This window comes from Vanellus vanellus, assembly GCF_965231255.1.
Source record: "Vanellus vanellus genome assembly, chromosome: 1".
In the NCBI taxonomy this organism is placed as follows: Eukaryota; Metazoa; Chordata; class Aves; order Charadriiformes; family Charadriidae; genus Vanellus; species Vanellus vanellus.
The window spans coordinates 207,154,511-207,169,741 of NC_138905.1; the positions used below are offsets into that span (position 1 = coordinate 207,154,511).

General features: G+C 41.3%; 1 protein-coding gene across 2 annotated transcripts; it reads right to left on the reverse strand.

The window, feature by feature from the left end:
* Window positions 1-4,310: 4,310 nt before the first annotated feature.
* On the reverse strand, window positions 4,311-14,966 carry BIRC2 (baculoviral IAP repeat containing 2). 2 transcript variants are annotated; one of them, XM_082483722.1, is made up of 9 exons: window positions 14,821-14,966; window positions 11,149-13,223; window positions 10,942-11,041; window positions 9,668-9,746; window positions 9,056-9,104; window positions 7,760-8,002; window positions 6,253-6,507; window positions 6,052-6,093; window positions 4,311-5,191 (listed from the first exon to the last, which is right to left on the reverse strand). In XM_082483722.1, the coding sequence occupies exons 2-9, from the start codon at window positions 12,020-12,022 to the stop codon at window positions 4,998-5,000; spliced, it is 1,836 nt and encodes a 611-aa protein (XP_082339848.1). In that variant the 5' UTR covers window positions 12,023-13,223; window positions 14,821-14,966; the 3' UTR covers window positions 4,311-4,997. The 2 variants fall into 2 exon arrangements, with proteins under 2 accessions (XP_082339848.1, XP_082339849.1); XM_082483723.1 differs by lacking the exon at window positions 14,821-14,966 and adding an exon at window positions 14,125-14,208.
* Window positions 14,967-15,231: the final 265 nt, after the last annotated feature.

Here is a 15,231-nt window from a genome sequence, read left to right on the forward strand (position 1 = left end):
ACATACATACATAGCATTCTTAACATGCTTCACTGAAAAAAATATAAGCAACAAAATAACAATATTGCCAAAAGCAAAATGGAACAGCATCAGACTCAAAATTGCCTAGATAACTCAAGAGGTTAAGGTGTGATGTGGAAGCAGATAGAATAAGAGTGGACCTGTGCAGAATGTCAACACATTCTCTAGACAACACTGAAGGGGTCCTAATTGGTGTAGGACCGAGATAGCAGTCTTAAAAAACAGGAAAGTTAATTTAGGAATCTGCATTTGACAGTTCTCACAACAGCAGACACAGGGACTGCCAACTCCTGGTGTTGATTCTGCAGTGTCTAAGCTTTACCTTGTATTAGAATTTAGTGTTGCCTCACTATAAAAACGCTACTTTGAAGATGGGCTCAGTGATTAATTTTATCCTTCTGTGTAAGGTCATCCCTATGCTTCAAAACATCCAAGTCAGGAACTCTGAAACTTGAAAGACTAAAAGGGACTCCAAGTTCTGGAGGCTCTTAAGACCCTTTTAGAATACCAAGAGGAAATATAGTCTTACTCTGATACTCAAAATTTTGAGTTTGTCTATTGTTTGTTCTGACCTTCGCATCAAGTTTAAAGCAGTTTGGAAACCAAGGGGTTGCACCTGCCCAGCACCGAGGTGATGGTTGCTTCTAAAGCGTTAGGAAAAAAACCTATGTAACTCAGTTTCCTGGGCAGGGCTCAGAGAAAAGCAACGAGTGTCTGTACAAACGGGGTGCTCTCCTCTTTTGATTGTTCCACATATGACTTAATCTTTTCTAAAGACTTTATTCCTCTCTTCAATTTGAAGCTATCTTCCACTGGGCAAATCACAACCCTAATATCCTATACTCCGTAAGTACCGAGTATTTCCCTCCTCTATCTGCTAAAAGAACAGAGCATCAGTACATCAAGCTATACAGACCCAAAAGAAAGAGATCTTTGTTCTGACCAAGTCTACACCGTCCAACACATGAGCTGGAAAACCTTTGGCAAGTTCTCAAGCTTTTCCCTAAAAAAATTTCACCAAAACTAAATGTGAAAGCCACTGCTGGGACATTGCTTATCGTGCAAACAATTTCCTGCTATGTTCCAGCATATTTTGATCTCTTCAAAGAGAAAAAAATAACAACTCACATGTTTCTGTTTTGAAAATAGCACAGCGGGATGTGCCGTTCAGAGTTCTGCTCTTCCTTGCGCAGGATGTATGCAACACCCCGGACTCTTCGGCTGAAGGGCCCCGTGCCAGCAGCCGTCGGTGAGGAAGCTGGGCTGCACCATCAGTAACCGTTGTGATCACACGCTCAATTCAAAACAGAAACAAAGGACTGGTGATTTAGTGTTGTCTTAGGAAGTTCACTCCCTGCACTAGTACCCTCCGGAGTAAGAGTGACAACAATTGCATGTTAAGTAGTTCAACAGAACAGACAATAATTTTTCAAGTCCAGAACACGCTTCCTGTCTCAGCTCACACACGTGAGGTATACATAGGAATAACAGCAAGAAAACTCAATTTGCCAGTTCAGTCCGTCTGCCCCACCGAACGTGATACTGCCCGCCCCAGCCCCACTGCACTGCTGTTGCCACCACGCAGAATTAAAGGCAGATGAGTACACTGCTTACAATTTCATGTGCTTCTCTTCTTCTGATGTGTTATGGGGAATATAGCAAAGAACCAAGTTCTGAGAGCGTGGCACTACCGAGTTACTAAACAACCACTAACTCTTAGTCACAAAAAGCAGCAATATAAAGATTTTTCTTTTATATCACGCTAATGGAGATCCTAGATGTTTCTTATATGGCCGTTAATTTCATCACATAAGAGCAGTGCTCCGCAGCAGTCTGATCACTTGTGGATACCAGGGCTGTGTGCTGCCTTCAGTTGGAAGGGCGCTGGGCTTCCTGGCCAACGCTCAAAAGCAAACAGAAGAGGAAGATATGCATTCAGCTAAAACAAGAACATGCACACAAAACCCAAACACAAACATGCAGGAAACTGCTAAATAATTACAATAAAGCTTCACGGCACTTGCTTCACAAAACACACAGCTGCTACTTGGGAAGCCACTGTATCTCGCAGTACCTCAAACCAGTATCAGAAGCTGCAGCTGCCCCGGGCTAGGCCCTTTGCAGATACGGTAAGCTTCATTCAAGTAAAGAAATTGCTTATTTTATATAAGCTGGGAATATTGCCTTCTACCTTCATCTTACAGCAAGTCTGACCACTGAACTTCAATGATACCCAAGTTGCCACTCTCCACACCCCCAAGTCACGCAAACACCCTCTGCCAGCTCAAGACAAGCTATGGGCCTGGAACGCTGACGCCTGCGAACTCGACCTGCTTCATCAGCAGTGCTGCGCAGGAGACCGGGGGCCGTTTGTTGCTGTTTAACCCAGTCAAAGCTCTGGAAAATGCTTTCAAAAAAGGAAGTGGATGCAGAGCAAAGTGCAAGCATGGTCAGCTGGTTCCCAAGTAACAAAGTCACTTGATCCTCTCCAAACATAGCGCTATGCAGTCTTCCCCATGGTTTATCATTTTGCTAGGGTTCTGTTTGCAACGCGCTGCAGGCAACTAATTTTATTGCAGCTTTCTTGGAATAGTACCAAGCAGAGCGTGACTGCTCAAATGTACAGCAGTACAGCTCAGAGCAACCACAACCAGCACATAACCTAGATGAGCCTTCCTGCCAAAACCAGGTCAAAGGATTCTACCCAGCAGTTTCTAGAGCAAGTTCTTCCACTTCTCAGAAAGCAGTGCCACTGCCTAGATGCGGGCAGCCAGCGCTGTTTGGAGTTAGCCAGGACATTCAAAACACTCACCAACCACTACCAACAGGTATGTTGCAGGTCCCGAGATACCTGCAAGCAGTGCAAGTGACACTGAACACCCAAATCACCCAGTTTTTAAAGCCCTCTATATCCTGTCATCTGATCTATACACAGTAACTGCGATGTTTGAAAAACCTCTAACCCCATATGATTCTAAAGAAAAATGCATTGTTTAAAAAGTCTGCCTGCTACTATGTTTTTCCCTGTCCTCTTCCCTGTTCAGAAATAGGGCTTACATACTAACCGTTCCCCACTCTTCGGGTGAGCCTGTCCTCTCCAGCTCCCCCTGCAGGCTCATCTTAATCTGCAGAAAGCATACTTGGTTCTAATATTACTAATTTCTGGGTCTGACCATCAAATTTCAAATCACACGCTCTATTCCTTAACAAGCTTTCATAAGCTTTGACAACTTTTTAAGTTGCTACACAAGACAAAAAAGCCCTTAGAAACATTTCAAAACCTGAAAAGCAAAAGTACGTTAATCAAAGCTGTTTAAAATGAAATGCTAGGTTTGAACCATTTACGTTTTTAACATCAAAATTAAAGGGAAGATATGTATGAGTCACAAGTTACACAGCCCACACAAGTGGGTTTGTTTGTTTTGTTGTTTTTTTTTTTAATATATACACTTTACTACTTTTATAAGTGTGGAGTGCTCTCATTTTAGAAGAGGTAACACATGCATAGCTAAAGCCACATATGAAGTGATGAAAGCCACTTACACACACAACTTGCAATGTGTGGCATCCTAAAATTTTGAGGAATGGTATTTTCACTTCACACTACAGAGCATAAGACACCACAGTACTGTTAAAAAACATCTTATTGCTAGCAGGAGTGAAGATGGAGAGGTCTACACTTGGGCATTAAGATATAACTGAAGATGACTGACTTAACAGTTAGAGCCAGCCAAAGTGACACCACCAAAGCAGGATCTGATGCCGTTATCCTGGCAGTATTCTTCCACTGTTTGCCACGAAATCCTTGTGAAATACCTGTGACCAATTTCCCCTCTGTAGGTATCTACTACACAAAGCTGAAAAGGGTAAAGTAAGAGTCAACCAGTAAGGTGATAGGAGTCCCTCAACTACCAGCTTACAAAACAAGACCCAAGACTTCAGAAGGGGGCTGGAAGAGTCTGCTATTTAAGTTCACAATCACTATAAAGTTCCAAACACAGAAAAGTAGCTTTTACATTTTAATCCCTAGCATAAAGGCCACATTGCTATATAGCTACTCTCTGCCTCATCTCCAAGGTCATGAGGACCATGCCTGGCCAGGATTTCTATCCTTTGAAAAATCAAGACAGAAGGATATATACCAGATGCTGTTCAAGTTTTTGGGTCTTTTTTTGTTTGTTTGTTTTTAAATCAGGACAAAAACCTGAACCCCCTACTTTACCCAAGGCAATCACATAGCATCAGAGAAGCTCACGTCCCTGTTCAAAAATGAATGAAAGACACACAGAATTAAGTTTTATTGTACTTTTGTGGGCAAACAAGCAACCCTGAACTTTTGTGAGGAAAAACACAGCATTCTAGTCACTGCAGTCTTCAGAGAAAAGTCAACAATGGGAACAGAGTAAACAAGCACTCATTTGATAAGTAGAAATATTTTAATTCATTAGTCATATAAACTATATTTAATATACATTACACAAGTATCTAGACATGGCCAAAACTTAAAGTCCTGCTCTTCCTGCAGCAGTTAGCCTCTTTTCTCAAGTCCACAAGAAAGCCAAAACACAACCAAAACAGTAGCTGAATTAATATTAATTATTAATAAACAGCTATCTTAAATGTATTTCCTCACATCCACATGGAGGAAACTCATGAGAAGAGTTATGCCAAGCTCTATTTTAGGAACTCAACCAGAAAGATTTTTCACTCAAAGTGACACAAGAGCACACTAGTGAAATTGCCTTTCTTACAAAAACCTCACCTTAGTATTAAGCCAGTTTTATGAACAGAAATAGTCTTTGGCAAGGAAGACCTAGTATATTCATAATCATGATACAGTTTACTGTTACACAACTGTGTTAGGTAGTTGATTAATCATCTTCTGTACCACAATTTTCCATTCTTAAGACACTGCTGGCTTAAGCTTCAGCAGTTGGAGGATGACAGGAACAAAGACATTGTGCAAGTTTCCCTCCTTACGAAAGAAATGTACGAACTGTACCCTTTATTGTTCCCCTGCAAATAGGGCATTTTCTAAGGGACGGTGCACATTCTTTGCATACCACTAAGTGGCCACATGGAATAAAAACAATAGAAACTTCTTTGTCCATGCAAACTTTACACGTTCTTTCCTCTTGCAATCTTCTTAATTGTTCTTCCATAGGTAAACCTGGAAAAAAATATTTAACTTTTTGAGAAGCCTGAAGATATGTGCGTTCTAAGTAGAATACAGCTATGTTCCATTTCACCCTTTATCTCCCTATCTGTATTCACTAAATATTGATAGCAGTGAGAAAATAAGTACATTTTCCAGAGGTAAGAAAGTGACATGCAAGGAACTAGTCTGTACTTTCCGCTTCTGTGAGATGACAAACAGCTCAGCTCAGGGATTGGAGGCCAGCTGTAGTTCTTGAGACCAACCAATGTTTACCTTTTAGCAAATGCTGTACTCTTCTCACTTGGATATTAGAAGCACAGAGCACAGCATGACTGGTGGAAGTGCGCTATATTCAGGCTTTTATACTTTTCTGCAAGTCTACTGACACATTAAACTATAGGACTACAAACCACAGCAAACAATCCCAATGTCTGACAAGTTTTTACCTATCCGGCTGTTGGTCAAGCTAGATCTTAGGACATCTATAACCCACTCTGGAAAAGTAGAGATGATGATACCTGCCATGAAATGCTAACCAACTATTCACAGTCAGTCTTTACCAAATGCCTGAATAAGAGCTTGTACCAAGGTCAAGTCCAGCATGTGCTTCAATTGTCAAGCTCCAGAAAGCTCAACCTCCTACGGTGCAAAAGCACATGTAAGGCACAGGATATAGCTGACAGCAGATTTCTTGCTTGCAAGTCTGCACCTGCGCTTAACTTTTTCAGGCAAGTCCATTTTACCAAAGCAGAATTAGGGAGAGCATAAAGTATAAAACCTATTTCTTAAAAAAAAAAAATAAATCTACTTTGGTTATGTTAGCTATTTGTCCCTCAACACCCTTTAAAGTAAGAAAGTAGAGTTTAAGGTACCTGAAACATCTTCTGTGGGAATATACTTCATGTTCTTCTCCACTACAATAAGAGAAAACAAATCCTAGTCATTTGACTAATCTATATTCAAACAGCATCTGATTTGTTTTCTTCATCTTTAGGTTGCTATGACAGCATTGGTTAGACTTCAATAAACTTACATCCTTTAAAAAAAAAAAAAAAAAAAAGATACAGACATACCAAATAAATCTTTGTACAGGACAGGGTCACAATCTTGTAGACAGTTTCTGAATATGCTGGCTGCTTCGTTTCCTTTCACTAAAACTGTGTCTATCAGTTCCCTTGCTTGCAATGGTGTCTGAGTCTTTTGCTTAATAACATCATGCTCAAGTTCTGTTATCACTTTAGCTGACAGTAAACTCCCAAGGATTGGAAGTACACATGTGAGACGTTGGAATAAAGCCATTCGATTCTTCCGGATTAAGGACAAATCATCTGGAATGCAAAGGGGATTAGATATTTGTTAGGAATACACTACTCCAAGCTGCATTTCTGCTTACATTCTTTAAAAACTCTACTTGAAGTGTTCACTTACTACACATCATTAATAAAGACCTCAGTAAGTTTTAGTGGCATTCACATAAAGAACCGACAAAGCCACATGCAAGCAGCTTCTGAACTGAAGCCTTTTCACCAATAAAAACTCCTGCTCCAATCTCTGGGTTGCTATCTGAAGGGATCTTGTCCAAATTCACAGTAGCAAGACTTACATTCCCTGCAGAATTGCATAGAAAAAAACACCACCACTGCATAACACCAACACTAACTCACCACCAACCAACAGGTTAACTTTAGTCAGTGGCAGCCAAAATCATGTCTAAGATGTAGACAGAATCAAGCTCTTCTAAGTGGTGTCCAACAGAATTATGTGCAAGAAAACCAGAAGTACAGTATAACCAGACTCAGGAGTTTGGTTTTGTTGGTGTTTTTTTTTTAAACAGTCTATCACTAACAACAACACACACACAAAAAAAAAAATCATTTCCACTAAGATTTAATGGCAAATGCATCTATGCTTTTTGATAGAACATACAAGTAGGAAAGAAGCAGTCTTAATTTAATTTATAAATAAGAAGTTTCATTACTGCTTCACAGACTCAAAAATAGTAGGATTTTTTTTTAGGCTTCAAGAGTTATGTGGTATTAAAACAACAGGACATGTTAAAGACATCAAATAAACACTGTTAAACAGCTGACCTACATGGTCAAATCAGAAACAGAAAAGCAGAACTTTGGCCATCTTACAGAATCTAAATTTGTAAAGTTTATGGCCTCTTCTACAAGTTGGATATGGTGGCTTATTGATTCAAGTAGCTTAAAGAGCAGGCAAATCTGGAAAACAAATTTGTAGCGTGTGCCAAGTAAAGTATTTTGGTTCCATTCATTTTATTAACAGCAATATAAAGGCACACAAATGAGGGGAAAAAAAAAAAAAAAAAAAAGGCTTTGTTCCCGTGGAGCAAATCAGGTGATTCTGACCCCTCGACACCTGTATGAACAGTCCTCCTGAAAGGGAATGAAAGAATTCCCAGACTGCTATTTCCATACAGATACCTTGACAATGCGTTTACAGAAGCTGATCCTAATAGCAATTAAACTAAATCACTTAGTGAATAAAAACAATTATAAAAACTATACATAATACAAACCACTTCTGCTTTCACTTTTATTCATGCCTTATGCATACCTGATGCCACTTCTTCGAATTGCCTCTCTTTCTCTTCTTCCCTCTTCTCATCTTCAGCAGTGAGCAGATCAGACACAAGATCATTAACAGTCTTGTAGTTTTCTCCAGTGGCCAAGATTTTACTTTGCACTGTTTGCTTTATTAGCCTTCTACTGAATCCCATCTCCAAGGCAGCTTTAACAACAGGCGTGTTCATCATGATTGCATCTTCTGAATGACTCTCTCCAGGTTCAAAATGAATAACTAATCAAAGAGGAAAATCACCATGTATAATATAAAGAAGAAAATACCTATACAACCCAGAAGTCAGACACATCAACATTACCTACACACATGCACATATACATGAATATCCAGCATTAAAAAGTTTCAATGGTTAAATAGACCATTTGTTTTTTAAAGTAGCTAGTTTTAAAAATGCAAGCCAGTTACTTAGATTCAATTGGATTGAATCCATGATAAACTTCAGTCCATGTCAGGCCTACATGAAAACCTAGGATAATCCAGAGAAACTACAGAGAATTCCATTGTGTTTTAGCAGCTTTTTTTATTCTTAGTCATTTCTAAATTCAGCCTTGCAAAATATCGGGGGGAAGGACGGGGATGAGATCAAAATTCAGAGTTTATAGTACAAACAATCGCTCTATTCCAGCTCTTAATCAGTATTTTCCATTCAGCTTGCTAAGCACCAGACACGTGCGATTCTGACTCACTGTCCTCAACCAGCAGGGCCCCTGATAGCATAACCCACTCACCTTCTGGGAGGGGTTTTATTTCTACCATAACTACAGTCCAGTTCAGAAAGACTTCACTTTATCAGCTTGTCCTACCCTCTCCTTGACCACTGCTGCTCAACTGAGAGCATTTACCTAGCTACATGCCTAAAAATACAGTTGCATAACTGCATAGTCATGACACCCTCTAGCAACTGTTCCACCAAGTTCAATACCATAGGTCAATTTAACAAATGCCAAATTGGCTTGTTTTGTTTAACCCAACCATGAAACTAAAAACTACAAATACAGCAGATGCCAAGCATTCAAAACCAAAAATCTTAATATGAGCTGCTAGTATGAAAATAAGGAAAATGAAAACCAAGATCTCTTAGAGGTGCTTCCTTGAAGTTTGTCCATATAACATTGAGGCTACCTAGCTTTTATCATTACTTAGAAAATCCTTATAATATTGTTGTTTACAACAAAATCTAAGAAATGTTAAGCAAGTTAGCTCCGGATAGCCAATCACTAAGTTTGCAAAATGCTGAGGAAGTTTAAAAACATGCTTTAATATACATACTTGGGGGATCAATGTTTTCATCTACAGGCGTATCAGAGGTTGACAAGAGCTGTGGAACAGAACAGAACTACATTAGTATCAAAGTATTGCATTTCCCCCTACATACCTTTCTAACACATTCTTCCCTCATCAAGCACGTTAAGCTTTTTATCTGAACAGTATCTGTTAGGTACTTTACATGTGGTTACACAAGTCTGAAAATTTGTGCAACTATATAATCAATATATAAGCCATTCTGGCTTACTTTTGCCAGAAACATTACAGATAGAAATCAGACGTGGACAGCCTGAATTATTTCTGAAATAACAATTACTGTTATGCATTATTCACTGAAACTTACATAAAGAGAATTTCCCTCTCCTGACACAAAGGAGCTCACTGCCTTATACCACTTTCCATAAGTAATCTGTACAGGTTAAACTCCACTAGTCCAAGCCCATTAGCCACAGTTCAGCACTGGTTTCATTTTTATGTGCATTAAGAGCATTTATTGTGTTAGAAACATAGTGGAAATATACACAGAAATGAGGCAGAAGTGTGGACTAAATTCCTCAAAAGAACATAGCACTCTTCAACAAGGGAAAAACAAAGTTACAGAACAGTAAAGTTTACCTGTTCAAGAAGATGGGGGAACCTGGCCTGAATTTGACTTACAAACTCTCCTCCTTTTACACGAAGTAGATACTCACACCTGAAACATTGACAGAAGTGTACTAAATTATACCTTCTACTTGCAAAAGACAAAAAATACAGATGAATGAAACAGTTTACAGTAACACAGCATAACTTAAATACATGTTTCTCTTCCTTCAGAAGGGAAAGGGCTCTCTTCATTGGAAGCTTGATATAGCCTAGCATCTGGTCACACTTTGATAAAGCTTTTCCATGATGTTCAGCAGTCAGTAGGCTTATGTATATAAATGCAGCAGCTTTACATTCTGCTACCACGTCTAATCAAAATGGCATGTCATGAGAAATGATACTGTGTCAGCATCACTACAAAGTGCAGTGCTAAACTGTTTCCATCTCGCATCTCACCATTCTTATCTCCTACTGAAATCATTCAAAAGAAGTTAACAAAACTTATCATGGTCAAAGCCAGATCTGCTTCATTAATGCAGAGTTTTGCCTCTTAAGTACATTTACTGACAGACAGAACACAGAAGGAAACAAAGATGTCATTTAACTCTACATACACCGCGTGGTCCAACAGTAGCTGGTAAATTGGCCATGAAAGACTAGTTGGAGATCTACAATGTGAAATGCATTTTTATTGGCTTTCCTGAAATTAATGTATTCTGTCATTAATGTAGGTAGAGATTTCCACAGGCACAGATAGCAATTAGGTATGCAATTGCCATTTTATTATGGGGGACATTAAAAAGTTATTTATATCATTTTTTCCAATAGAGACACAGTAAACAGCTGCCGAAATCTTCTTCACAAGCCCTTCCACACCTAAGAAACTAAACTGCATGAGGTGAAAAAATAGTTCAAGAGGGGTACGGGCACAGAAGAAGGCTAAGGGAGTTAGATGTTCCTTCTACTTCATTTCTCAGCAGCTTTCACTCTCCTCAGTCTGCTTTCTGACCGCTTCTCTTAGGTAAGCATGCTTATTAACAATGCAGCCTCACTTGCTAATAGCGATTTGGGGATGCACACAGCTTTCAATTATGAAGTGGAAAGCATTAAATATCATGCTTAATGAAGAAATGTTTTAATTACAGCCACCTTAGCACTTCAGAGCTTGTAAACAGAGGTACATGAAATACATCCAAATGAAAGAGTGAATTTGTACTGCACTTAACTTCACCATATGATGCACATACCTGCCAAAATTAGATTTAAGGATAAGAACAAGTTATGATTAAAATTTTGCAAGTTACCTTGGAAACCACTTTGCATGCTCAATCCATGGATCATCTCCAGATTCCCAGCACCTTAACCCACCATCACAGCAAAAACACTTGACATCATCGTTGCGGCCTTTAAGAAAAACAAGGCAAGATATCTAGCAGCCATTCACACAATTTACTTCAAAGCAAATGCGACTTAACAATATCAATAAAACCAGAGACATCAGTTTTTCTTACCTACATAGTAAAAGCCAGCATCTGCAAGCTGTTCAGGCTGAACTGGAATTCTAGTTGGCCAATTTATGAATGTTTTAACACGTGCTTCATGGGTTTGCATGCTCACATTTGAAACATTGAAACTTGGCTGGTCTCGGGTAAGGTTCTCCACAAAAGGGCAGTTGGGAAAGTGTCTCCGATGTTCTGACATAGCATTATCTTTCGGTTCCCAGTTACTCAGCTGACCACCACAGGTGAAACAAGCAACTTTGTCTGCTGTCCCCAAGTAATAAAGTCCAGCCTTTGCCAGATCAGTGGGTGAGAGAAACGTCAGTGGCCATGAGTGAAAAGTGCGTAGTCTAGCATCTTCTGTACTCATAGAAGGATTGTGAAGTTTAGGTCTCAAGAAAGAAAGGTCTTCAACTGCCCTAGTAGTTATTGGGTCTTGAGGAAAACTGGAAAAAGAGCCACTGAAATACCCAACTTGTTCTAAACTTGGAGAAAGCGTTATGGAATGTAGAGATGGTGAGAGACTGTTTGCGACCAGAGGCGAAAAGGCAGAACGAGAGGACAGTCCGAGGTTGTTAACTGAAAGCATGTTTTGAACAAAACTGCAGCTAGGATACAGCTGTTTATGTTTTTCCATAGCATTATCTCCTGGTTGCCAGTTGTCCAATGTTAAGCCACAACTGAAGCACTTAACTTTATCTTGCACACCAGTGTAATAAAACCCAGCCCGGGCAAAACTCCGTTCTGACACTGGCACATTAACGGGGAAAGTAGAAAACGTCGACATTCTGTAGAGTTCACAGGATAAGTCATACTTCAGTTCACCATGTAAAGCACTCTGCTTTGTGATGTTAGCCAAGAAAGGGCTATTTTCCATTATGTTCATAATGAACTATTTTTGGAGGAATGGGACAAGTCTTCCTCTGGGAGGTAGTTGTGTGCATTAAAGGCGATTTGGAATAACCCCTGCCTGTAAAAAAAGTAAGAACCTGAAAATGAAACACTTTAATGTGCAACTTTGAATGTGCATGTGAACAGAACAAGCCTCATGATTAACAGCCTTCAAACATTTGGGAAGTTCTTGCACTTCGGTTTATACAACTGCTTTTCATGCAAAAGCTGCCCCACCTCATTTTGACAGTTGAAGAAAGCATGTCAAAAAGGACTTTCCCTTGAATCATATGGGCATCACATGCTTTCCTTGTACGGTATATCTGGGAGAGGAGCATCAACTTGTCAGGCTAGTGAAGGTGGGATTCAGAGAGGAAAGACCTCAAATGGGTTTATCAAAATCCTTTGTCAATAAAGAAACTAAAATGGGGGCAACTAAAAAGACATCAGAACATGTGTTAAGCGATTTAAGAACTATTCCACCCTAGACAGCTGATAAATATGCAGCTTATACAGATTTTAGTCTGTAAACCTCACTCAGAGGCTGAAAATAATGGTTCATCGAGCTCAAAAGGCATATGGAAAAAGAGCCCCTGAACTGGCATTACTGAACTGATTTAGTATATTTGCTAGCACTAGACTTAAAAAAAACCCTCAACTTCTTCATATTGATGTAATATTTGTTAAGACTAAAGAAGTTGGTTTATACTCAAGTTCACATATATTGCCTATTCAGCTATGAGACAAACAGATCCTATACACTGTCTCTGACAAGGATGAACTGTCTTAATTAGCGAGCCTGGAATAGCTGCACACTTTTCTGTCTATAACATTGTCTGCACAGACTGAACAGCGCATTTCAGTTTTAACCTGGTGCCTTAGTTACAAGTATAGAGTTATCAAATTTAACGTAAATGAACTGCCTTTTGCCGGGAAATTCTAATGCTTTATACTGTTGAATTAAGTTTTTTCTGTATGCCATGTTTATGGCATACAGAAGCAAACAGAATCCTCAGAATAAAAAAAAAAGAATTGAAGTTTTAGTTTCTTTATTTGTGCACAGAACTACCTCCCAGAGTTCAGACTAAAGTCCCTTCTAAGGTGTCTACGCCTCCATATTGATACTGACTGTTTGCAAGAAGAAATTGTAAGTAACTATAGTTTCAATCATTTAATTCTTTCGGGTGGAACAAAACCTGTAAGGAAGAAAGAGAGGAGTGTTTCAAAATATACAATATGAGGTGCACGTAATGTCTATACAAACAGAAACTACACAAATTAAAACACTAAAATCTCAACATAATCTTTTTTGTAATGTTAGCTAGAAAGTTTCAGGGAGTCAACTTTACATACTGTCATATCCAGTGGATTTTACACAATTTCCCTGTAACTTACACAAGCAGAACTTTTTTGGCAAATGGATGAATCAGGATGCTTCATCACAAGCTGCATAACTAAAAGTAAGATCTTGTATTAAAGTTGTGTCCATCTAAATTGGTTTAAGCCTGCAGATTCTCAAACAACGAAGGTCCAGTTTTCCTACACTGACATAAATTAAGAGTACTGGAATTTCTTGTTTAGGTAAATCCAATGATACTTGAAACACAAGACATCAGCAAAACTGAACTTCATCAAAAGCTTCAGATTTGAGCAAAGACAACATTCAGAAGTTTTTAAATGTATAATTTTCTATTTAGTCACAGTCTGTTTATAGCAGTCTGTTTTACAGTACCAGTTCCTAAAATGTTCTTCCCGAAAAGACTCAAAACAGATATATTTGTCATGATGACACAGCCTTAGAAAAATCACCTACTGGAAAACAGTAGAGCATTTCCTACTCATCTCAATAGCTCTTCGTAATTTGTTCTTAACATGGTCTCACTATTACTACCAGCTTTTTAACCACTGAGGACACGAGCTACAAATGCTTTACACCACCCCACTCCCTTAACACAGATGGTGGGCCTAGGCTATCAACATACGATCAAGGACACCAGTCTAAGAAGTTAAGCCAGTTTCTGTACTGGAGATACCTCAGAGTAAATGCTACAACTATCAGAGCAAACTGAGACCCTGATAATCCAAAAACACTCAAACCTGAGATCCTGCAGCCATTTTCTGCCAAATACTGTTCTTCTAATAATACCCTCCACTAGAGCCCTGAGCGTCCTTCATTTCCAGAGCCACCCAACTGCTCTGAATCTCATGGGTTTTTCTTCCGCTATCGCAGCTCTGGGCTTAAATAACTTCCTAGTGTCGCTGGCAGGGTATTTAAAGCACAGCAACCTCTAAACTCCATTTGATATCCTTCTGCTCCTGCGTTACAAACCAGGCAAGACAAGTTTACCGCCTAAGCACCCTCCGCCAAGTTTACAGATGTGGAGCACCGACACGGGCCGCCCGGGGTCGGTGCGCGGTGGTGCGCCCTGCGCCAGCCCCTGAGGCGCGGCAGGGCCCCGCTCGCCGCCCCTCCACCCTCACGCCCTCGCCCCAGCTTGCTGGCAGCCGTCCCGGGCCTCCCGCAGGGCCCAAGCCCCGCTCGCTGGGCGCCCATCCAAGCAGGGCCCGCCAGCCTCCTCGCCAGCGCCGGACACCACGGCCCGGGCCAAGGCAGGGCGGGCTCCTCAGTCCGCCCCGGCTCTCCCCTGACCGCCGGCCCAGCCGCCCCCTGACAACGACGCACCCCCGCCCGCCGCACCCTCAGCCGGGCGCGGAGGCCCGACGCGGCCCAGGCAGCCGCCCAATAGGGCCCCCCCACCAGGCCGCGGCCCAGACCTCCCGCCCCATACTCACGGTCTGCGGCCGGGCCCCCCGCAGCGGGCGGGCCTGGTAGGCGCCCCAGCCTATATACGGTGACTGGCAAGGGGACGGGGGTGAAGCGGTGCCCCCGCCCGGCGCCGCCCCTACCCGGAAACTCCGAGTGGGACCGACGCACCGGGAAAGCCCCGGCGGCCGCCGGCGCATGCGGGGCCTGACGGGGAGAGCGGGCGGCGGGCGGGGCTTCTCCTCCCGTCCGCCCTCCCTCCCAGTTGCCGGGTCAGGGGGGGGAGCTGCGGGTCTGCGGGGTTGTACCAGCTGACTCCCTCTCTGCCGACCGCCTTCCCGTGGCGGGAACGTTCCCCTGGGCTGACCGTGCCTCTCAGCCCCGGGGGCTTCTACTAGCCGGCTCCTCCGTTCGGCCCCGCCGCCTCCCCGTTCGTTCCA